Source organism: Pomacea canaliculata, linkage group LG11, assembly GCF_003073045.1.
Source record: "Pomacea canaliculata isolate SZHN2017 linkage group LG11, ASM307304v1, whole genome shotgun sequence".
Classification (NCBI taxonomy): domain Eukaryota; kingdom Metazoa; phylum Mollusca; class Gastropoda; order Architaenioglossa; family Ampullariidae; genus Pomacea; species Pomacea canaliculata.
In genome coordinates this window covers 6,365,418-6,388,492 of record NC_037600.1, presented here as the reverse complement: position 1 = coordinate 6,388,492, position 23,075 = coordinate 6,365,418, and the positions used below count along the sequence as shown (strand labels likewise).

Sequence of the window (23,075 nt, the reverse complement as noted above, 5' to 3'; positions counted from 1 at the left end):
GGATGAAGTGTTGGGATGAAGTGTTGGGGATGAAGTGTCTGGGATAAAAGTCTAGGGGATGAAGTGTCGGGGATGAAGTGTCGGGGATGAAGTGTCTGGGGATTAAGTGACTGGACACCGGATTACAGCAACACACTCGTTCGGCAGTCTATAAGAGAGAATAAGTGTGAATACTTTTTACCCTTAGATGTTCAGATTGAGAAAAAAGGGAGATAAACAAGGTAAGATTGATGTAAAGGTTAGAAAAATGCATGCATTCCACACGAAGAATCAGAAGTAATGTCTCCTAATTTATACTTGATAAGACGATATAACTCGGCACAAAAGAACTCCCTTGGGAACACCAGGCCAATCAAAAGTGACGAAAGAAAAGCAGTCTCTTTGCAAACCATATCTGGTAGTCCATTTAGTTTTCACAATCTTGTGTTTGTAACAAAAGCTTAAATTGGAGAAAACAAATTTGAGAACATTTGTTCTGCTGCTGTTACAATGTTATTCATAAAATTGACGAAAGGATTCACAAACAACACTAGTTGTGATGTACAGCTGGTTATACTGCGCAGTTTGTTCCAGGTTGCAAAGATGTCTGATGGCTCTGTATTTCCTTGAACATAAATAACCACTTTTCTTTTAATTCCACACAAGAAACCGGCGTTTGTGGCAACTACAACATTACTATTTAAAACAACCTCTTGGCTCTTGTGGTCAATAATCTGCACAGGGATTCCTGATTCTTTACAAGCAGTAACCACAGGCATAAACTGTTTGACATCATCTTCGAACAATATTAAAATGTCTCTGTACTGGAGAGCTGTTGGCTGTCTGTATTGTCTTTGATGTTCCGGAGAAAGCACGTCCATTGCCATTTCCCCAGGGTTTGCGTCTGCAAACCAATCGCAGATATATTCATTTTTTAAGAGTAAATATACAAGTCATGATTATTTTTAAACAAATATAAATTTCTAATATTTTAAACTAGCAATGAAAAGCGTTATATCTAAACATAAAAGAATTCAAGGTAAATAGTTAAACGATTATTTTGTTCTGCATGAAATATAGTAAATGCAAATTAATCAGAAAAATATGATGATGATGATGATGATGATGATGATGATGATGATGATGATGAGGATGATGATGATGATGATGATGATGATGATGATAAATAACTTCCTCTTTCTCTTCTTCTTCTTCCTCCTCCTCCTACTACTTCTACTAAAAATATTATCATTCTAAGGTCGAGTTCGATGCAGTGTGCACGAAACAAACCGACAAATTACCATACAGCAAAAACAAAACAAAATAAAAAGAAAACTAAAACCCAACAAGCAACAACAAACAAATGACAAACGTAAATTCATTTACAAAAATGAAGAAAGTAAGTGGAAGAATTTTTTTGTTACAAAAGATGGACTTGCAGGCCAATTTAAGGAATTTGATTACAGACAGATTTTGAAAGAAGCAAAAAATGTCAAACGGTCAGGGGCAGTTTAGGAAAACTATGTTTTGCAAAAATGTCTCCTTTGATGAGACACAATGACACATAAGCGTGGTGCAAAAGGGAAAAAATGCATGTGTAAACCATGGTCAACAAAATAATTTAGGAATTTTCTTCTGTACATAAACTGATTGTTGTATTTGATTTTGAATTATTAAACCTTGCTTAGTGTGTTACTGTGGCTAAACATTTTTATACAGCCGTGACAGTGAGTGCGAATATGGTGGATAAACAAATATCGTTAATTTAAAAAAATACCATCAGCACGTAAACATTTTATTTCTGTAGATGTTTTTGTGAAGACAGTTGCGCTAATGTTATGTTTGTTGAATATTCTATAAAATATTTGAACATCTCTTTAACCGTTGTTAGATAACACTTCAGTGCAATAATTCTATATACTGGAAAATTCAATTTAAAAGGAATTTTTAAAACACTAACTTTTCTTTCATAATTATGCGAATCATAGCTGACGCTAGATTTCTTTAATTCTTAGATGGCATTTTGGTTTGTAAGTTAACGATTTGGCTTCCTGGATAGTCACACTGAAGCAATAAATTTAACTAAATTCTCATTACAGCTGTAAGAGAAAAGAATTACCACATATATTGAAAAACCAAAATGTTTAGCAACATAGATGTAAAAGGGCACATTAGGAATTTTTTAGCTTTTAGTTACTGTGATAAGTATTTTCTTTAGGCTAACAGATTAATTAGATGTAATCATAAGCTAGTGAGACTACGTTCTTGTCAAATTAAAACTCCCAAAACCTACACTCCATAGGAACACCAAAAACACCGTCTTTCAGGCTGTTAATATCCAGGAATTTTTTACGGAGAAACTCTACAGATAAAACACATTGAGGGAAGTATACTTGGTTTACAGTTAGTATTTTTATTCAGTTAAAGACAAATTTAGCTCTAACATCGTTAAACATGAGCTCGTGCTCTCTTGCTCTCTTTACACGCGCACGCGCGTAAGCATACACACACACAGACAGAGAGAGAGATACACACAGAAAACGTGATTTTAAGTAAATCAGAGTAAACTAAATGTGATTGAAACAAAGATAAACCATACCGATGCCAGAAATTCGAAGAGCTTCTGATAAAAAATTGACGATTTTGGTTCCACAATTTTTATAATTTATCTCTTCGCTAGACACACAAAACGTGTGAAGACTTAACCTCACAGGCATGCCTTCAGTAGGTGGTGTAAACTTCCTCGCTGTATATGGTGGTATGCAGGGAATACGTTCTTCTTTCATCGCCTCTCGTAGTACTGCTGGCGGACAGCTTATAGGTACGGTGAGAACCTCTGACCGCCAGCCTCCTGGCGCGTATTTAGAACTGCAGCTACTTGCCCAACAATTAATATCAGGCAAGCACACAAGAAGGCGTTCAAAAAACTCTTGAATTTCTTTTGACTTGTCCCTGTTAAGACAGTTGAATTTTACTATATAAAATTTAGTTTGCATAGTACTAATAGCGTCTTTTATTTTACAGTTAAAATTTTGAACATTTGTAAAAATGACAAGGTATCTAGCTGTCATTTTAGAAATTGTTTGACTAATGAAACTAAATTCATTTAAGCAGTTTAGAGGCTATAATAATCCATCACTTACAAAACGATAAGAAAAATACAAAAGGCAACATATTATCAAGTCAAGAAAATGTTTCTGTACATACGCATTAATCTCCAGGTCATCAGCAAGTACACAAACAGGTTTTTCACCTGCATTTGCTTTCAGCTCGGTAACCATCTCACGGATATCCTTTCTCCTCTCTGTGTTACAATTTAAAATGACAACCACATCGTTCTGTGAAATGCATGATGATTGTGCCTCCTGCAGAATCTTTACAAGTTGTATTGTTGCAGAAGTAAGTTTAGTTGAAGTGTTAACTATGTGCACCACATGACCTTCAGATAACCATTTTTGCCCGACTAGACCCAGTAGCCTGGTTTTTCCGGTGCCAGGTGGTCCTGAAAGAAACACCCGAGGCTCCTGCATGAAGTCTGTCATACCCGGGTACAGTGTACAACGATCAAACAAGTCTCCGGTTACGGACACGGCTTGGTCCAGAGTCTTTGGCAATTGAAGGCCATCGGGTGTTCTTGGAATGTCTACAGCAGATGTAGTAGCAGGCCCACAGAATCTGTAATCGAAAGATGTATTTGTTTTTACGGCATTAAAATATCTTAGGACAATAAAATAAATAATATCTAATTAACAATGGTGATAAAATCAAAGACTGCTTACTCGTCCTGGACATCATTTTCTTTGTTCTTTTTTTCTTTTGATGTGTCAAGAGCACTCTAAATACAGTTGACTAAGAGTAATTTAGTCTTCTGTTTCAGTTTGTTTTTGTTTTCTTTTGAAAAAGGCCAAAGGGTTGGCTTAAAGAAATTTAAACCATTCTTCCTCCTCAAAAAACTGAAAGGCAAAGAGTTTAAAATCTAGATGCTCAAGGAATAGTGAGAAATGTTCACGTGTAAAACGTGCGTAAAAGGTCCAATTTTCTCTCTGTCTGCAGACTTGCCTCCCCCGATAAACCACGTACTGACTCTTTTCTGCAGAAGAGCTGATGGGGGACAGGAAATGTTTCTCAGCCACAGGTAACAGCAAGTGTCATAGGAGCGACCTTCTGCTCCGCAAACTTAGGGAATTTACCACCAAGATATCCTTCTTCCAAAGAGATTGCTTATGAATATATATTTATATACAAACTCATTTTAATAAGTAATTAAACAATACTTGGGAGAACTTACCTTGCTATCATGCATTCATACAGGTCATCTTTCATAATATAGTCATCTGTAGACTTCGTCATCAAGCTGTCCCACCAGGTCATCACAACAGAGTCGGCACATAGGCATAGGTGAACTGGGGTGTCTTTGGTTTGAAAGCACTTGCGCAGCTTCTAGTTCATCATCATCATCATCATCATCATCATCATCATCATCATCATCATCATCATCATCATCGTCATCGTCATCGTCATCGTCATCGTCATCGTCATCGTCGTCATGATAATAATCTAATCCACGATCAAAATTGTGTAACTATGTTCTGAATTTTCGAGTTTTTAAATGAGAGCATTCTAAAGATATTTACAATATCCATCTAACCTAGGATGCATTTGTCGTACTTACACAATAACAACAGCAAGATAAGAGTTCGCCTCTGAACAACGGGACAAAGTGGGGCTAGCGAAGAATATAATATACTCAACCTTCGGGGAAATAACGGCGAAACAAAATTGATAGTGAAAACGAAAAAAGTGATCATAATGTGAGATTTCCTGTGTGGAAGGAAACTGAACCTGTTTTCACAATAATACCATTGTCCAGATGTACATTACAACATTGACCTGCAATGACAAAGCCTTGGAGAACTTTACATAGTAAAGGGACATATTTCAATACTCGGTGATGTGATTAAAAGCCGATGATAGGCCTAGATGCAGACCAGCAGTGGGTAGGAACAGTTCTAGAATGTTATGCTGTATTCATGCCTTCATACTTTCAAGGAATACAGGAATGCATCTTAGCGTTCTCCTGACTGTCTTTGGTTTCAAATCACCTACAACTGCTACTAAGAGTATTCCAGTTCAGCATCGGGCAAGGTAAAAATACAATAAACACATTATCCTAAAGTAAGTTTCGAAAATAATTAGGCAAATACTTTTATATCGGTAAGCATTTTATAAAATGTTGAGTTTCTAAGTTTATTGTTCAAGCTTCTTATCAAGAAGAAGACACTATGCGCTAACTAAATTACCTGAGTCAGGTCAGGGTGCTTGTGAAGAACTCGGTTTAGCGTCGTACTCTCGATGTTGGGTAAAAGTAAGGTCTGTCGAACTTTTAGAGGGCGATTCTGGTCTGACATGAGATGTTTTATCATACGAGATGCCTTTGTCAGTTGTAGAATAGCTTCAGACACCTCTGTGACCATCAGGTGATCAGTTTCGTTCTTGTCACTAACAGTCTTTACCACCCCAACCACCACCCCGTACTGCCGATGGATGATCAGAAAATCAAAACAACCGATCTCGTTGTCTCCTTCCTGTTTTTTGAGACCAGCAGGAACAGGAAGGCCATGTGTTATAAAATTATGGCCAGGGTTGTTCAAGTAGTCGTCGTAGTTAAAATTTGTGAGAACAAACATTCGTTGCTGCTTAGTTTTCACGATGCGGCGCAAGCAAAGCAAAGCTTTTTGCATGACTTGGTTGTACAGTACATCACTGGGGTCAGGAGGATCAGGAATGTAAACAACTTGCCCGGCGACAGTTTCCGTCTTATATCGAGTTTTGTTGAAGTAGATTGGAGGCACAAAGTAGCAGCCATTAAGCATGTCCCGGAACATTTCTCTGACATTCTTTAACATAAATTCTTGAAACTCCACCTTTATACTTTTGTGCTTTATAAAATAGAAAACAAGATAAATTTATTAGCATAAAATTATTTGTTTCAGTTTTTTTATTGTATCAATTAGATGGGAAACCAACATGACAAAAAAGCGTGTGCAAATATACAGAAAGTCCTATAAAGGTCTTAACTATCAGTTACCATACATCAGGACATCTCATTATTTTGCATTATTGTACTTACATTTGTGGCAATCAGTGATAGTTCTTCTTTGCTTTGAGTCTCATCTTCCCTCTTGCTTCTGTATCGCCTAAACAGGATCAGGTTAAAGATTTTGTCTTACTTTGTTTGATAATTACTTTGTTTGATAATTCAAAAAAATTTAATGATGTTATGTCCATATAATTGCTCTGCATATTTTTATATAAAATTAACATTATGATAATAAATACACAAATACATTTTAATATATGTAACCTGTTCTAAAATATTTTAGTAAAAATTTGGGGTTTTTTCACTAAATTCGTTGACGGGGTAATCAATAAGCAGAGATAAATGCACACAGATGAAGCACATATAAGTAACGACTTTGATCTACACCTCCGAACGTGCTTCTTTTACATAAGATCCAGCACTTCTCACCTTTTTCCTCTCATAAAGTTTTTGAGCAATTTCTTTCTGAAGAAAATGACCAGAACTGTAACTACGACGGCTACAGCAACGAAGGCACAAGTAAGTCCAATAACCAACGACGTTTTAATAACAGGCTCTGCTAAAAAGAATTGTAGATTATATAAACAAAAGGAAAGATGTGTTGTGTTCGTATCCTACTACCTAAAGTAAAAATGATTTTTAAAAAAAGCCATCTGAATGATATCCGATTGTGATTCCGTATCTAAATTAAACAAAATTGATAAACAATGGTGCTAACATTAAAGAGTGCTTTAAACAGACGATTAAAAATCGAGATAAAATTAGAATTTAAAAATCAGTAAAACCATAATTTTACGTAGCATAATATATATATATATGTGTTGCGATGATGTAAATGGGTAAATGTAATGGTCTAGATGTGAGACTGCATGGTTTCAAGTTCTTATGGTCCAAAATTAGTCTTTAATTCCTTCACTTCTTTAAATTGTAACTAGCGCTTGGTTTTATTTTGTATCACAGCAAATTTTTTGAGTGAAATTCTCAATTGTAATTAATCACTTTGGTCATTGCCATTATCGTTGAGAGAAATGGTCTTAAAAGCGATTGTGACCTAAGAGAATTTTATTATGTACTTCGTTTAAAAAAGAGGCAAAAAATAAATGAGTCAGGGTGGACTCTTAGCTTTGATGAAAAAGAATTAATCATCGTTGTCGGATCTTACTTTCAAACTGAATATAAAAATATTTTAAATTAAGTTACCCTTTATGTCATGGCTGATTTGGAGATGGCACATTCCAAAAGAGCTAGAGCTATAGCCGGCTAAGTCACAGACGTATACTCCTGCATGTGACGCTGTCACGTGTCTGATGGTGACTGTCAGAGTAGTGTCATCTGTTTTATTGTATTCGTAACCTGAATTTGTGATACACTTCAGCTTGTCTCTACTCCACCAGCAGTCCACTACAGCATCTGTCAACAAAAAAAAAAGTTAGAACGACAGATTGAGGATGCTTATCCAGATTTGTTTTATAGTCATAGGGCTAAAACAAGTACAAGGTAAAGATTTTACTTTTGCTATCACTGTAGTGTATTGTTTAAAGATTTCTAATAGGTGTTTTCGATCAGGGTCTGTTTCTTTACTGACAAGAAACTTGTGACAAAATTTAATAAACAAATCATAACAATACTGTGGCATCACTAAATTTTACTTTGCTTGGCATCTTCAGTGACATGATAGACAGAGAACTCCTTCCTGGCGACACTCAGTTCCTCAGGGAAGCGACATGTCAGACTAACGTCCTCGCCTGTCTGTACATGTGGCATAAAACACTCAATCTTTTTATCTGAAACACAGCAGTTTTATTATTGTAACAGTGTGGGAGACACGTACGCCACGATTATTAACTATCTGGATCATAATTTACTTATCAAATAAAAAGTATTTGTGCATGATAATTCAATGACTGAATTATAAAATATACCATTTGCTTACACCTTGAAGCCATGCACAGATGGATTGTGGGCCATGCGAAAAAGTTCGAAGCTTGTCCGTGTGACCTATAATGCCGCAAAGGCTGGTGGTAGTCAATGCTGATTAAAGGTATACTCAATGCTTGTGATAAGGCTGTGGCGACGGTCAAACGTTTCAAAAATATATGTAGTTATAATTACAGAACACGAGAGCAATACAGGAGAAATAAAGGATTCGTTTCTGACTTAATTACCACTTATTAGCACTATTTCGGTTGCCAACTTTTCTAAAAATCGAAAAAATCCAGTGAAATCGACCGTTGTGTCCTTCCGCCGAGTAATCGCGATATTTTCCCGAGATGGAAGACTACTTGTCTCCTTATAACATCAGTCTCTTATGACGTCAGTCTCCTTATGACGTCAGTCTCTGAATGAAGTGTCTGTGGTCATTGGGAAGATTTTGCGTTTGATTAGTGATATCCAAACTAATCTACAATCAAGATGGCTTGGAGCATAACACGTCCCACTCTTTGGGCTCCCAAAGTTTTTCGTACTGGGATCGAGCCTTTCTATGGGTATGACCCACTCTTTTCGTATCACCTTGTCTTTCGGAAACTGATGAAAAGAAACTTTTGTCTCTTTTCCCATCTTTTCGTGGCAAGCGGGTGCAGCACATTCTCGAGGCATGGTTCTCACTATGGAAACCACACGTCATAGGGTCACGTGACGGAGAACGAGACTTCGTCGAAGCAAAAAAAGAGTCCCGTGTCATTTCTCTTATTAAACACAACATTCTACTAAAAACCTTCAACGTTTTCCACATAAGCACACATATAAATAGACGGGATTCAAATGTATCCTACTCTTTACGCGATTCTAAGCAGTTTTATTTTGCCTTTAGAATCTCTTTAAGTATATGCAAAGTATGTTTACACGCACGGGTCTAAGTAATTTTCTTTTATCTTGTCTAAAATATAGTCGATATAGCAGCGTGGGCAACTTCTAGCGGCCTTGACCTGCTCTTTATTTTAAAAGTAAAGGAATGTTTTTTTCTTACGATATGCGATGTGACCCCAATTTTCTTGCAAAAACCTGATTGTGTTGCTTTTTCCCAAACATTGTCCATTCTTGCTTAGTTTGCTTTCAGAAAGAACAAAGATTAAATAAGTCATTTTCTGAAGCGACAAAATATGCAGATTTCTAGATGGTTTTGTTTAAAATCGCTTACAAAGTAAATAAAAAATATTCCGCACATTCATAATGTGACAAAAGATAAAAATGGCTAAAAAAATTAATTAAATTTGCGTCAAATTTCTACCTAAAAAGAAAGAAAACTTTTCCTATTTTTTTTTATTCACGCGTATCAAAAATAATAAATTAATCACCACGTTTGCTCTGCCCACTTTCCAATTGACATGTTCCAAAAAGGCTGGGCTTATAGCCGGCAATTTGACAAGAATAGGTTCCTTTGTTTACCGACATCACGTGACTTATGTTAAGATCCAGCTGTGAATTTACTATCTCGTTGTACTTATAGCCTGGATTTACAATGCATTTCAATTTTCCAGTCATCCACCAACAGTCTAGAACAGCCTCTGTGAAACAGAAAGACAGCAATAAACAAAAAAACAATAAATAAAAAGAAACATAAAACATGCAGGACTGTACAAAGTTAAATGAATGTGTTGGTGGGCTGGACATTGTCACAATACTTTTATTTCAGGTCATGTTTGGTATGATATTATACACTCTTAAAGTCAATTTAGAATGCCAACAGCAATATATTCATAATAATAAATAGTATACTTAACAAAGCTCTGTTTTACTCTCTTCATGAGTACCTCGTTGAAAGGAGCTGCTGCTGAACTCATAGGCAAGTTTATAAACAAAATAAATTGATAAACTGATATTATGCATTGAAAATGAAATTATACCAGGATTTATGCCTTTCGTGTAGTGATAGACGGAAAAATCTTTCTTGGTTACACTGAGGTCCTCGGGGTAGTGACACGTCAAAACAACGTCCTCACCTGGTTGGACCATTGGAATAGAGCATGCGATCCTGCCCTCTGTTTACATAGCAACATCATCATCATTATAAGGTTCAGGGTAAGTGAGATGATTACTAATTGTTAAATTTCATGTGGGATTGGTTTCTTTTACAAAATCATTTAAATATTCTTGTCACTGAAAGTAATACAATATTTATTGTAACATTAACTGTGTTTAGGTAGAATGGTAGCATGTTCGGTCTTTGAAAATCTACCCTAGTCCATCTATAAGACACTGATGCGTCATTATGGGGTAAAGAGAAACTTATAATCTACTTTTTATGCCTTGCAATTGACAAGGTAAGAACTTAAAACAGTTTATCACTACCTCCGCCATAAGGCTACAATACTTTCTACAACATAAAAGTTGAAGCATTTAAGGATGTAAAGCTTAGAGAGATGTTAACATTTTCAGGTTACTTTTCTTGCCCATCTCCTAACATCACAAGATGACAATGTTAGTCAACAGCACCATTTGTCTGGTAGAATTTGTTTGTATCTATGAGAGGTGAGCATAACTGTCTTAACAGTTTTATATATTTTCGATTAAGGATATATTAAACAAACAATAGTGACATATATATCGCTAAAAACATAGTCATTCAGACATGAACATTTCCAAAAAACCATAAAGCATTAACAAATTTTACGTCCTTTTTGACTTATTTATTTGATAATGATTCGATACATCAAGCTATCCGTTCTAAATAATGTATTCCATAAGAGACTTCAGAGACGTGTACATTTCTGTATGATGAAATATCAAGGCCAACAAAGAACTAGAAGTGTGTCTGGACTCCATATGTGTGGTAACTGTTTGTAGGAGCTTTTTCATTTGTTGAGTTCAAATGGTTTTTATCAGCGTTAATGATTTTATGTTCAATGCAGTGTAGCCTTTTTTGAACCAGGACATTTTTTTTATAAAAGCGGTAAACTAAAACGGTCATCACAAAATGTTGTTAACTATGACCCTATTTCAGAAGTTACAATATGTTGTGAATTGGAATTTTTAATTCACAAAATATTTCATTAGCATAAAACAAATTAAAACACTTGCATATCTTCCTTAATTGGCATTTAACGATTTGCAGATCTTTGACACTTTATTATCTCCCCTACTGTGCTCTTATCTAAAACAATAGTTTTACCTAAATGTGTTTTGTTTTCCATTTCACGTACTTTTGGCAATTTACGTTTTGTTTGTTATATTAAAATAATTATTCAGAATATTTATTTTAATAAGCTAAACTTCTTAAATTGATATGTGATAGTTATTTAAAGGTATATAAGAACCTTACTGACATGTGTACACATAAAAAAATAAGATCGCTTTGGACGCTTTAATGTCTTAAATCTTTAATTAAACTTGTCAAAAGGTAAAGACCACCTTAAATATGGAGATAGACTGCTAGTGTGACAAGTGTCTTAGAAAAAAGAATTTAGATACAGCTAGACACATTTAATAAATATAATCATTAAGCTCGATGATGAAGGCCGGAAGTTCTAGTTCTTATTCAGGGATTACAGGTTTTATTGTCCATTACAGAGCCTTCAACTTTTCTTCTTATAAATTGGGTTCCCTGCTATGGTGACATATTCCTTGCCATAGTATCTGACAATTTTAACAGTATATGGTTAGAAGTAGACTACATCCATTTTATAATTAAATATTGCGAATAAATTTTTAAATTTTACAAAAAAATTACCTCGATCGACCTGTTTGATTTCCAGTTGGCAAGTTCCAAAAGAGCTGGGCCTGTAACCGGCAACTTGACAAGCGTAGGTTCCTGATTGTGCCTTTGACACGTGACTCAAAGTAACTGTCAGCTGTGTGTTTACTGTCTTGTTATACTTGTAGCCACCATTAATGACGCAGTTTAAAGTGCCATTCATCCACCAGCAGTCTATCACAGCATCTATTGATGTTCAATTATTATAAGGTTAATCGCTTTCAACTATTCTTTCGTTCAATAGTCACAATATATAACTTGAGCTCTTAGATTAGTACCCTTTATGACAGTATTACATAAAATGGAGTGAAAAAAGACTGCTTCATTCTTTACTTTCGAAACGTTCCTAACTAGTTTCTCTGTCTGTTCATTTCTTGTGGATCATTTACTCGAAGGTAACTTGTTTTGTGAGAGCAGTGTTCAGACAATAGTATTGTCCCGTTAAAACTTTAAAGATAAAAGACCAAGAGGTTGTTTTTAGATTTTAGACAGTTTTGCTGGGTGCTGGTTTTACAACTCTATAATCCAGAGTATCAGTATGTTTTTTTTAAATTGTTGTTTTTATTTTGACCAGTTGACTACACTGTAAATATTATACCATGGTAAATAACGATAATGATCAGCATAATAACACAAAATACAGATGGTGATATAAAGGCAAAACTTTTAATATTTAACCCTTACTAGGGTGGACTACTTCACTAGTGGGTCCTCAACAATAATTACTAAAATTCAAATAACGACATAGTATACACGTCAGACATCATGTTTTTGGCTAAACTAATATCATAATATATAACTGTATCCTATCAAGCTGATAGGTCTATGTCCCAGAAATTATTCAGTTTGTGCTTATTCACCATTGTAGATAGATACAAATACGAATTGTTTTCTCAACATACCCGGTTTTGTGTTTGTACTAAAGTGGTAGATGGAGAAATCTTTCTTGGTTACATTTAGGTCCTCAGGAAAATAACACGTGAGAGCAGTGTCTTGATAAAGCTCAACGGGGGGTATGGAACACGTGATCTGGTCATCTGGTAAACAAAATTTTTATTTACAAGCTCAAATCGACACTTCTGTTTGATTATAAGATTATAAGCTTTCCCTTATAAAATATATACCATTTTTATGAGGAGGAAACAATTTCAAAGACGGAATTGCAATAAATATAAACAATATATTTAATTTAACAGTATTTTATGCAAAGTTCCAGAAATTTATGTCTTAAAAAAGTTTGTCACTTCTAAAATTGAAATCTTCCAGCACTAATCTAGATGCATACCTATTTTAATGAAATATTCTGGTTATGTATTACAATAAAACTGCCAGACATTTATATCAGTAAAGTAAATTTTACAAAATACTAGTTGATACAAATCTATTTTAAAGGAAAATGAGTCTATCACGCATGTCGACGATTGCTTTTCGGTCTGGTGTTGTGCCGCCCGTACGTTGCTTGCCTGTAAGTGGGTGTGTACGCGCGGATGGGGTGAAGAGACCTGGTTTTTGTGTGACCCTATCCGTCTCACGAGCCCAAGAGCCATGACCCACGCCGCTTGTCGTCACGCGTCAGTTACTACCAGGGCCTTTACAAGTCTCTTCTGTTGTGACCTCCCTCTCTTTCACCTTTCTCCCCTACCCCTTTTCACCTGTCATTTCGCGCGCGAAGTCATTTTTCTGCTTAGTCTGGACAGTCGTCCCCCAGCAATGGACAGTGCTAGACTGCAGGACGGTGTTAGACCTTGGCACTGGCTACCCGGTGTTTCTCTCTGCTGATCGACCGATCAACAAATCACGAGCCGTTTAAGTGAGTGGGCGTTCTTTCCTTTTAAGTTCCGCATTTATTTAGTCTGCATTTACTAGCGGAAGTGTGCGTGAGAATGAGTAAGTGTGTTTTGTGTTAGTGATTATTGATGTTGACTAGTTTAAGAGTATGGTACAATGCCGAAGTACCTCTGTTAAGTTAAAAATGCGATGTGTGGGATCGCGGCGCATGTTGCGCGTACCCTCATTTTTTTCGTATTTGGAATGTATGTTCAATAGTTTTTAAGAACAAACATTTTTAAAAACTTTAGCTCAGGGTGGAACTTGGAGGAAGAGTTTTGTTGGAGCCACCTGGAGACGGAGGATTGCATGCACTTTTTTTCGTAGGCTCGCCGCATTGTTCTTTTTTTCTTACTGTTTCTTCGTCTCCATCTCAAGCCCCTTATACTTCATCTCCATTAACGTTTTCATCTGTCCTCCCGTCTACCCTGCGCCCTCATAACGCTGTCACCGCATGGACACGTGACCCTGCTATGCTCCCGGATGGTTTACGCCGAACTAGAAACTAAGACTATATCATGACAAGGCACCCAGTCCTGTAAGCAATTGCCACAAACAGTGAAAGAACAGCATGTCCGACTCGAGAGCTGAACCCAGGTCAGCCAATCTTAACTGTATGGCAACAGGCGTCAACCGTAATCCCTTCGAACCACCCTTCGGATATGAAGCCGCTTACCTAACTACTAATTCATATTTTATCCATCCTGTTGTTACATTATCATTTTAAATAAACTCTTTATTCCATCTCCATTAATATTTTGTAATAGATGGTCAGGTAGTATGAAGTGTTTGTACAAACATTATTTTTCTTACCTTGTGCTAACACGAATGCTAACGGTAGATAAGAGAGGAAAACGATGAACATCATTGTGACGGGTGACAACAGGAGATGATGCGACGAAAGTTTATCGCTGAGTCTATGACTATAAGTAATCAGATAAACATACTGTAAACAAGGAAGGTAAGGCAACGAGTGATACGTGTTTGGTCAACACTTCTACATTTTTGGTTTTTGCCACAACCGGGAAAAACAGATCATAATAAAATTGGTAAGACTCTAAAACATCAATTAACTTTTAAAAATACGATGAATCTGTACCCTAAAGAGACAAACGTATACTTTAAATGTTCTATAGTCATAGACAAACATAATAATATAAACAAAGTTACAATTTTTTTTACACTGATATGTTTCTAAACATATATGTAAACAATAGAATGTCATACGTTGTTCTACCTATAGGTGTACTATTTAATAGATATACTTTAATTATGATGATGTTATCATAAGATAAAAAAATCCAACAGCGAAACGAACAATAACAATAAGAAGAACACAATAAAAACAAACGATATGAAAAAAATTACTATATCACTATATTAACCCCACGGGTTACATTATACCTATTCTACACATAAAAAGATAAAACAAAAGGTTTACCGACAAGATTGAAGAGCTTAGAAATACAGGCACGCACATAAAACACATAAAGAAACATGCGCGCGCACACACACACTCAGAGACATTATCTCACTCTCACACACATACCGGTTTAGAAGCTATTTACCTTTCCGGAAAGCATATACAGTTGTTCATATAAAGAAGACGTGAAAAAGCCGCATAGAACAAGTGCTACAGGCACGATATTCCTGGCTACAGTTTCGAGAAACGAAATGATATGAAGAAGTTTTGTATTGAACACACATACTCCTATTTAATATCATGTGACTCCAACTCCTTTATCAAGATATGTTTTAAAATGGTATCATTCACGTGAGAGATAACGGTCAGGGACGTGATAAACGCGTAACAGGCAGAGTGAAGAACCGAGGTGCAGATAAGCTGCTTAATGTCATCTTTTTTTCACCTAGAAACAAAAGATAGCAGAATCGATTTGCTCAGACCTTGTTTTTTCCACGTACTCTCGGATACATATTATATGCATAAAAACTGTTAATTCTTTCTTTGGTACCGGTCGTTAGAAAGAAGTACATGGACAAACACTACAAATAACAACGATACTTGTTACCAAGAAAGGAATTTTTGCCATACAAAACTCCACAGCTTTTGAGAGTTAGTCATGAACTAGTTAAGACTCTTCATGTCACCAAGACAAGACAACATCTTTGGTTGGATAAATATATGGACTTTAAGAATAACGTAGGGGCTTAGAAGAATTATTTCAGCAAACTTACTCCATTCTCCACTATTTCTCTATTCGCTATAAAACTTTGTATGCATTCTCAGCTTTGTCATTGACAATTTGTGCACATAACTGGTCATTTTCTATTTATTTCTATCTTTATATGGTCTGATATCATCAGAGCTATCGGATAATGCACAATGGTGTCACACAATTTAACAAATGTACAAGGTCCTTCAAGCATACTCTGAGTCATCACATTTGTATGCCAGGACTTATCAGGACTAGTTACGAACAAGCGATTAGTTTTTCGGAAATGCTTGACCCGTGTCTGAGTTTAGATATTGTCTTTGTTAGTATATGTAATAGAGGCGCAGCACACACAAGTGCAAGCGTGTGCCGTGCGCGTGAGCAAAAGATAAGCACTGATACAGACACACACTTACGAGCACGCACATGCACTCACATAGTCGCATAGATCTCACACAAAATGATGTAATTTGCGTACTCGACATTTTATTTTAGTATGTTCTGTCAGTTCAACACAATTTCTGTTTGTTTCAATTTAATTTTTTTTTTTTTTTTGGTAAAACGTGTAACTCTTTGTTTCTTATAATATCCGTGGATGGATTTTGTCATTCATAAAAAAACTCCCAGAAATTTTCAAACGGGAATGTCATTCGAAAGTTTACACGTGATAGTTGGTGTGTGCACACGTGGCTCAGTCCTTTTACTTTTTTATTGCATTAATGATTTTTGAGCTTAAGTTAAAATTAAATTAGTTGAGATATGTAAATTTTCTGACTTTTTATGGCTTTTTGTTTTCAGTGTGTGTTGTCAGTCCGTGCAGCTGACTTGAAAGGGTAGTTACAGATGTCACGCATAGGGGGACACCTCTGGTGAATTAGCAAAAGGGCTTTTGCATCAGGTCAGGGTTAAAATACAGATTACTTTCTGCCAGGACAAGCGTAGTCTGCATCGTCCCACGGCTACCATTAAAAAGAAGGTGTGGTCCAAAAGCAAGGGAAAATGTACAAGAATTTTCGACAAAGACATAATCTCAATCCCCAATAGAAACACCAACATTATTTTAAAAAATATCTCCCCCCAAAAGAAATATGAGAATTATAGATACACTTAAATAAGCACACAAAGAGCACACTTTAAAATATGTTTATGCGACAAATTACCACAGAATATTCAGTCCAAAATTTGAATTTTCCCAGAAAGGGTACACAAAGACATTCCATTCTGAGCGTCACCTTCAATGTTCATCAATTCCTGCGTTGTCAAAGACAAGGGCGATAATTTATTACTTTTTTTATATATCCTACACAGGCTTCTACTCATTCCTAAGTCGAATTATTATATAAAAAAAAAAACAGACATGAAAGTTTTAGTTTACAGTAACATTGCATTTCAGTTTTTAACTTCCAAAGTTTGCATGATTTGACCTACAAACAAACAGTATCTCTCTCTCTTGATTTAATACTCGCGCTTGGACACAAACACACAATGATTTATTTATATTTTAGATATTTGTTTAATGTAATATAATACACACTTTATGTAAGTGAAAGCCATTTACAAATCAAGAAAACAATCGACCAACTTTAATATTCATGGCTTAAAAATCACACTTCAAAAACTATTGCTTTTTTGTTGTTTGAGCTAAGAATATCATAAGAATATCGAGAAATGTTTGATCAGGTTTGACAAAGCTTTCTATGAAATTTGGAGGAAACCAACAGTTTAAAACTGAACAATCTAGACACGGGGGCTAACAGTAATCACAAGCTAAAAACATTACCATTACAATCAATTTATGGGATTTAGATATTTTAACAGATCAATATCTCGTTTTATCTCGTTGTAAAAACAAGGAAAAACGCGATTAAGCTTAATGTTTAAAACATCGTTTTCTAATATAGTTTACCATTTGTGTGTATGTATGAGTGTCTGTGTATGGATAATTGTGTTTTAACGTGTGTGCTTTACTGCATGTGTGTGTGTGTGTGTGTGTGTGTTAATGCAAGTCTTATAATTCAACTTACTATCTATGGAGTTAAAGTTCATTCAAAATAGCATACATAGTTCATATTTAGTAATTTCACTCATTTCTCAACTTACATATTTACAGATTATTTGAGCTCATCACAATTTTTGACACAGCACTATATGGACTGTACATATCTGTCAAAATACAAAAGAAAGTTTTTGGAATAAAAAGGTCGTCAGTAAATCAACACAGCAAACTTCTTGTCACTAAAAGACAAAATGAATGAGATTTCAGGTAGTGCTTGGGAAAGTTGCTTAAGTAGTAACCTTGCTTTTATGGCCCTATAGTTGAATGTGTTTTTCACACAAACGCAAGGTTTTCTAGTAAGATCCCTAAAGACGTTTGATGTTTCGCAGTGCCAAGAAGCTTTTATCTCCGAATTTAACATTTTTGTTTTTGTTTCTGTTATCAGATTTTGCATTTTTTCCAGCTAAAGCCAATGTTATAGAATAACAAAATAGAGCAGTTTTGGGTCTAATGATTGGTAATAAAACATGAGACAAAAATATCTTGAAAAGAACTGAACTCTTTTTTGTTTGTTTGTTCAGGGGGTTTTTCCTTAATCAAAGAACTACCATATTTTTTTTAAAGTATGAAACGATGCATGTTAAATATTTTTAAGACGTTACATGATACATGCATCTGCCATTTCAGGTGAAAGTGTTCAGGAGTCACACTCTACTTTTTATTTTGGTGCACCAAGATTAGCTGAGACGTGCAGCTTGTTAAAGCTCGTTGCTTGTTCTTGATATCACTAAACCATGGATGTTTATAATTTTCAATGTAGACCACAATTGTTCTCTTCACCCTGTATGTTTCCATGTGACAAACATTCATGGCCAATGCGCTGTCGACGTTCTGATCAACAACAAAATTGTTGTCCTGAATTTGGGCAACCTGAACGATGATATTACACTGCCTCAGTCCTTCCAGAAAGTTTACGTCTTCGTTTTCGAACAAAATAAGAACATCGCGGTACTTAGGCATTGGCATTTGCATATATAAACTTTGCGAGCCACCTGCACAAAAAGAGACACATGTTTTAAATGCAAAATAACATTTTTCGAAAACTACATAGTAAACTGGAACCATGTATAAGTTAATAGTTAATTGGTTTGTAAGCTCTTCCATGTCATTATCTTCATCTCCCCAATTATTATATTTAGCATCATCCTTACCATTATCAATGTCACTATCAGTATTATCACTTTCAATGCTTCTGTCAATTATAAGATGTTATAAACGGTGTTTAATAACAAAGATTTGGTATTTAAACTTTATTTAGGCCTTTGTGGGGATGATGATGTTGACGGATGATGATGATGATGATGATGATGATGATGATGATGATGATGATGATGATGATGATGATTTTTATAGCACTTTACACCACCATCAAAGTAGGCCCAAAGTGGTTTGCAAAAATGAAACCACAAAAAACACAGACCTAATAAACATAAACGCTGATTTCAAAAGAAAAATATTGCGTCTCCACGAAAATAACCCCGTCAGTACATATGCGATCTGCAGCCTTGCCATTGCCTGAAATCTTCGTAATTCAATGCAGTTCTGATTTTTTTTTCAAGTATTTGTGAGTAAGTATTATATTATTATATTTACCAGCTCTACCAACGAGAAGTTCTTCTGCAAGGAACCTGCCGACTTCCTGCCCACACCTGAGACTGTCATTTGGTGCAAAGGTAAAATATTTGACAGGCGGTCCGTCCGTAGGGGGAGGACAGACAGCTGCTGTGTGTTTTGCTGCCTTTTTTTTAGTGTCTTTTAGTGTTTTTTTTATAATAATTTGATACAAACTGTCGCTGACTCAAATCTTTATGGGTTTTTATCTTTGGGGATTCCCGATTAAGTCGTCTGTGGTTTCTCAAAGGAAAACTTAGTGTCTCCCAGCTTAGAGTTTATAAAAAGGTATCTTTTTCTTTGTGTGCTTGTGAGAGATTCTTTTCTGTTAGCCGAGACAATGAATGCAAGAAAAAAGCAAGAGAACCCAAGTTCAAAGTTAAGGCGATTATTTAAGACATTGAAGAAAGGAAGTGTAAGTAATTGTTTATTTTTACTTGTATCCAGTAAGGACAACAATTCATTTTGTCACATCTTTTCCATTCCTTTCACTATTTGGTCATTTACACCAAACAGACTAATTGTCACATGTGGTCTGGACAGAACAAGAAATTAAAGGCAAACTTATTGTTGTGACCTTGATAAAAAAAAATGTTTATCTTTAATTTTATTTTCAGATGAAGGAACTATAGAATTATGACTGCATATCCTAAGACAGAGTTTAATGACAGTTCTGAGAATAGTATGCATGAAATTGTACATCATAAATACAAGGTAAAATAATTAAAATTTAAATGGACTCCTAGACCTTAGACTTGGGGAGTGTTTATAGAGTGTAAACATAAAAAGATGATTTTTTTATTAAATGATTTTACAAAAGTATCAAGAAATAATCTCTTTAGCACTTGATTTTCCTGTGGTATTTTAAACATGTAGCAGTTAGGCTGTCGTTAACTCCGGGGAATGAGCACGCGAAGATGGTCAGAGGTTGCGATTGCCGTCGCCTCAGGCTGATCACACTCTCGCCACCTCTAGCAACTCACGCCTACGTTTACCGTACACGTACATCTACACTAAATTGATGGTTATTCAGGGCTTCTGCTAAGGCTAAATTCTTTGGGGTCCCAGGGACCCGTTCTTCAGATTTTTAAGGGGTCCCTGTTCTTCGCCCAAATTTAAAGGGGACCCCATTGACGAAAATTGAAGTGGTCCTCCGAACTTTTAATGCGTACTGTAGGCAATTTTTGGCGTAAGCAGAAGCCCTGAGTTATACTTTACTTGACTCTTGAGTCATCAGCGCACATCCCCAAAACAAGGCAATTTAGTGTGATAAAGAAACTATTGATAATCGAGGGTTTTACAAATCACTTTACAAGATGATACAATTCCAAATATGGCCGTTCTCTAGGTGCCTCGTTTTTTCTTTATTCCTAGTCCCGATATCGTTATCTACTCATTACCTTAACCACTACACACAGCACACTACACTCGTGTAACACACGCTCGCCACTTATCTTTCCACAAAACAGTCTCTTGCCAAAGGAGGGCCGTCCGATGTTGCTGATGTCCCACAATACGTTGTCGGATCCTCAGTCGATCGTACGGGCCTCCGTCACGATCGCTGAGACTGTGGCTCTGCCATGTATCACTACGTGTCTCTTCATTAACTCTTAGGCCCTAACAGCGGTCAGAACGTGAACACGTCTGATGAGGACAAACGCATATCTGTCAGCCTCCCTCTGCTGTCTGCGACCAAACAGCTACTGGTGATGAAGCGTTGAGCACTCTGTGGTAGGGTGGGTCTTAACGCACTTCCAAAGCAGTTGTGCTGGAGCAGTCACATGACAGACTCACAGCAGAGAATCTGAACAGCCTTCAACAGATTTGTTATAACTTTTCTCCTCGAGTGCTAAGAAAATGTTTCTGCCATTGTCTTTTGTACATATGGTTATAACTCAACAAAGTAGCCATAATTTGCATGTCACATTGCATGCGCCTATAGGTTTTCTCATATACATTCAGATTAAACTTGGAGTATTTCTCTTGATGTACTCTCTAAATAGAGGCAATAAACTAAAAATGTATATATATATATGTTTCCGCTGTTCATTTTCTTCTCTTTTGGATCTGTTATAGTGTCAATTTTTTGCTACCAAGTAAACGTTTCTCTCAGTGAGCATTCTATTTTATGGATATCAGGTGCATACTTTGTTTGTCAGCACAAAAAAAGTGAATTCAGGCTTTGAAGAACAATTACGGGACGAAACTGTTATTTTTTGCCTGCTACTTAGTAAGTTTCAACTAAAAACTACAACAAGGGAATACTTATAAAGAGGCGCCAACTTGTATTTATTTACAAAATCAATTAACTTAAGTTTGTAATTTAAGGCAATGTGTAAGTGGGAAATAAAACTGAGGCAGATTGAAATGACGAGTACGAGTTGGAGCAAAGGGATCTTACATTGCCGGACCTGCTTACCTTCCTTAAAGAATGCTTTTGTAGAGAGCTTTTTTAGATACTCCATCCCTTTAGCAACCATTGTTTACACATCCATACGTTTGGATGACCAGAAAAGGTCAGCCAGCAGAGGCCGTATGAGTGAATGAAAAATTATTTGTCCACAGTTGTAGTTGTGCCTATTTCTTTAAATAACAATAAGATAGATTGTATAGGAGTATTTGTGAACTTCTTTGATAAGATAACGCGCTTGCTTGTGACGATTTTGAACTTGATTTCCGGTAAGCATAACCAGTATTCAAGCTTTGAACATACAAAAAGACGAAGGGAGCTGTTCCACACATATTGAAAAAATCATGCCATCATATGCATTAATTCGATTTTATTAGATTTTAAACGAATATACTGTTTTCTTTCAAATATACATTACATGCAACAATTTAACAGAGCAGACTGCAAGATGCTGTTTGCAGCATTATACGTATCATATCTATTTAAGCTAAATCGTTTCCATAAACCACAAGTCTTTAGCATTTGACCTTTAGAAAAAAAGAGAGAGATAGAGGAGGGTCTTTTGTGTATACTAAGTACATTTATGTCATAAATGTTAAATGCTCTTGCATCTCAGACTAAATTGGGATCTTAGCAAAAAGAAAAAAAATTAAGAGTACACTGCACAGTGGAAATCTTGTTGATACCATGATGCGTATGAGTGCGTATATACAGGGCCGTGCTTAGGGGCAGGCGGACGAGGCATCTGCCTAGGGCCCCGCGCTTCAAGGGGCCCCGCGCTTTTGATTGATATGTGACTTTAGATCCCAACTAAAACCGTGTGATCGTGGCGTGAGGGCCCCGCACATGCCCTTTGCCTCGGGCCCCGCGGGGGCTAAGAACGGGCCTGCCTATATATATACAGTGATACCTCGGTTCTCGAACGCCTTGACTTTCGACCAAATCGGTATTCGACCAGGAAATTCGAGAAAATTTTGTCTTGGAATCCGAACAAATATTTGGAACTCGAACATCCGAACGTCCGAGATGAGCCGAGTTGAGCCGAATGGCGTTCATTCGGCCCAGCGCGCCTTGCTTGCGTCATCAGTGTGAGTGCAGAGAGAGAGAGAGTCACGTTTTTGTGGAGAGAGTCATGAAATGTGTGCAAAATGGGCAGAAATCGCAAATTTTGTTGAACAACACCCTGATAAAGTGGTAGCAAATAGAGCAGTTAACATTTTTAATGA

At 36.2% G+C, this 23,075-nt stretch overlaps 1 protein-coding gene and 1 long non-coding RNA gene across 4 annotated transcripts; both read right to left on the bottom strand.

The window, feature by feature from the left end:
* Positions 1-18: 18 nt before the first annotated feature.
* Positions 19-15,274, bottom strand: LOC112575439. Of its 3 annotated transcripts, none has more exons than XM_025257311.1 (15): positions 15,167-15,274; positions 14,412-14,521; positions 12,674-12,808; positions 11,748-11,957; positions 9,925-10,059; positions 9,376-9,585; positions 7,729-7,863; positions 7,280-7,489; positions 6,509-6,638; positions 6,110-6,176; positions 5,280-5,918; positions 4,268-4,419; positions 3,187-3,654; positions 2,579-2,931; positions 19-883 (listed from the first exon to the last, which is right to left on the bottom strand). In XM_025257311.1, the coding sequence occupies exons 1-15, from the start codon at positions 15,193-15,195 to the stop codon at positions 441-443; spliced, it is 3,426 nt and encodes a 1,141-aa protein (XP_025113096.1). In that variant the 5' UTR covers positions 15,196-15,274; the 3' UTR covers positions 19-440. The 3 variants fall into 3 exon arrangements, with proteins under 3 accessions (XP_025113096.1, XP_025113098.1, XP_025113099.1); XM_025257313.1 differs by having other exon boundaries at positions 6,509-6,635; XM_025257314.1 differs by having other exon boundaries at positions 623-883; positions 2,686-2,931.
* Positions 15,275-18,389: 3,115 nt separating this feature from the next.
* LOC112575949 lies at positions 18,390-19,576 on the bottom strand. The gene is made up of 2 exons (XR_003101705.1): positions 19,422-19,576; positions 18,390-18,820 (listed from the first exon to the last, which is right to left on the bottom strand). It is a non-coding gene; the product is annotated as an uncharacterized LOC112575949 (long non-coding RNA).
* Positions 19,577-23,075: the final 3,499 nt, after the last annotated feature.

Bases quoted from the DNA above. Each gene is read 5' to 3' on its own strand.
- LOC112575439 (XM_025257311.1), bottom strand. From the start codon at position 15,195: ATGAACAACTGTATATGCTTTCCGGAAAG. The intron at 9,586-9,924 runs GTATAATTTCAT...TCTGTTTCACAG, and splicing joins CACGAAAGGCATAAATCCTG to AGGCTGTTCTAGACTGTTGG. The intron at 5,919-6,109 runs GTAAGTACAATA...TATTTTATAAAG, and splicing joins TATCACTGATTGCCACAAAT to CACAAAAGTATAAAGGTGGA.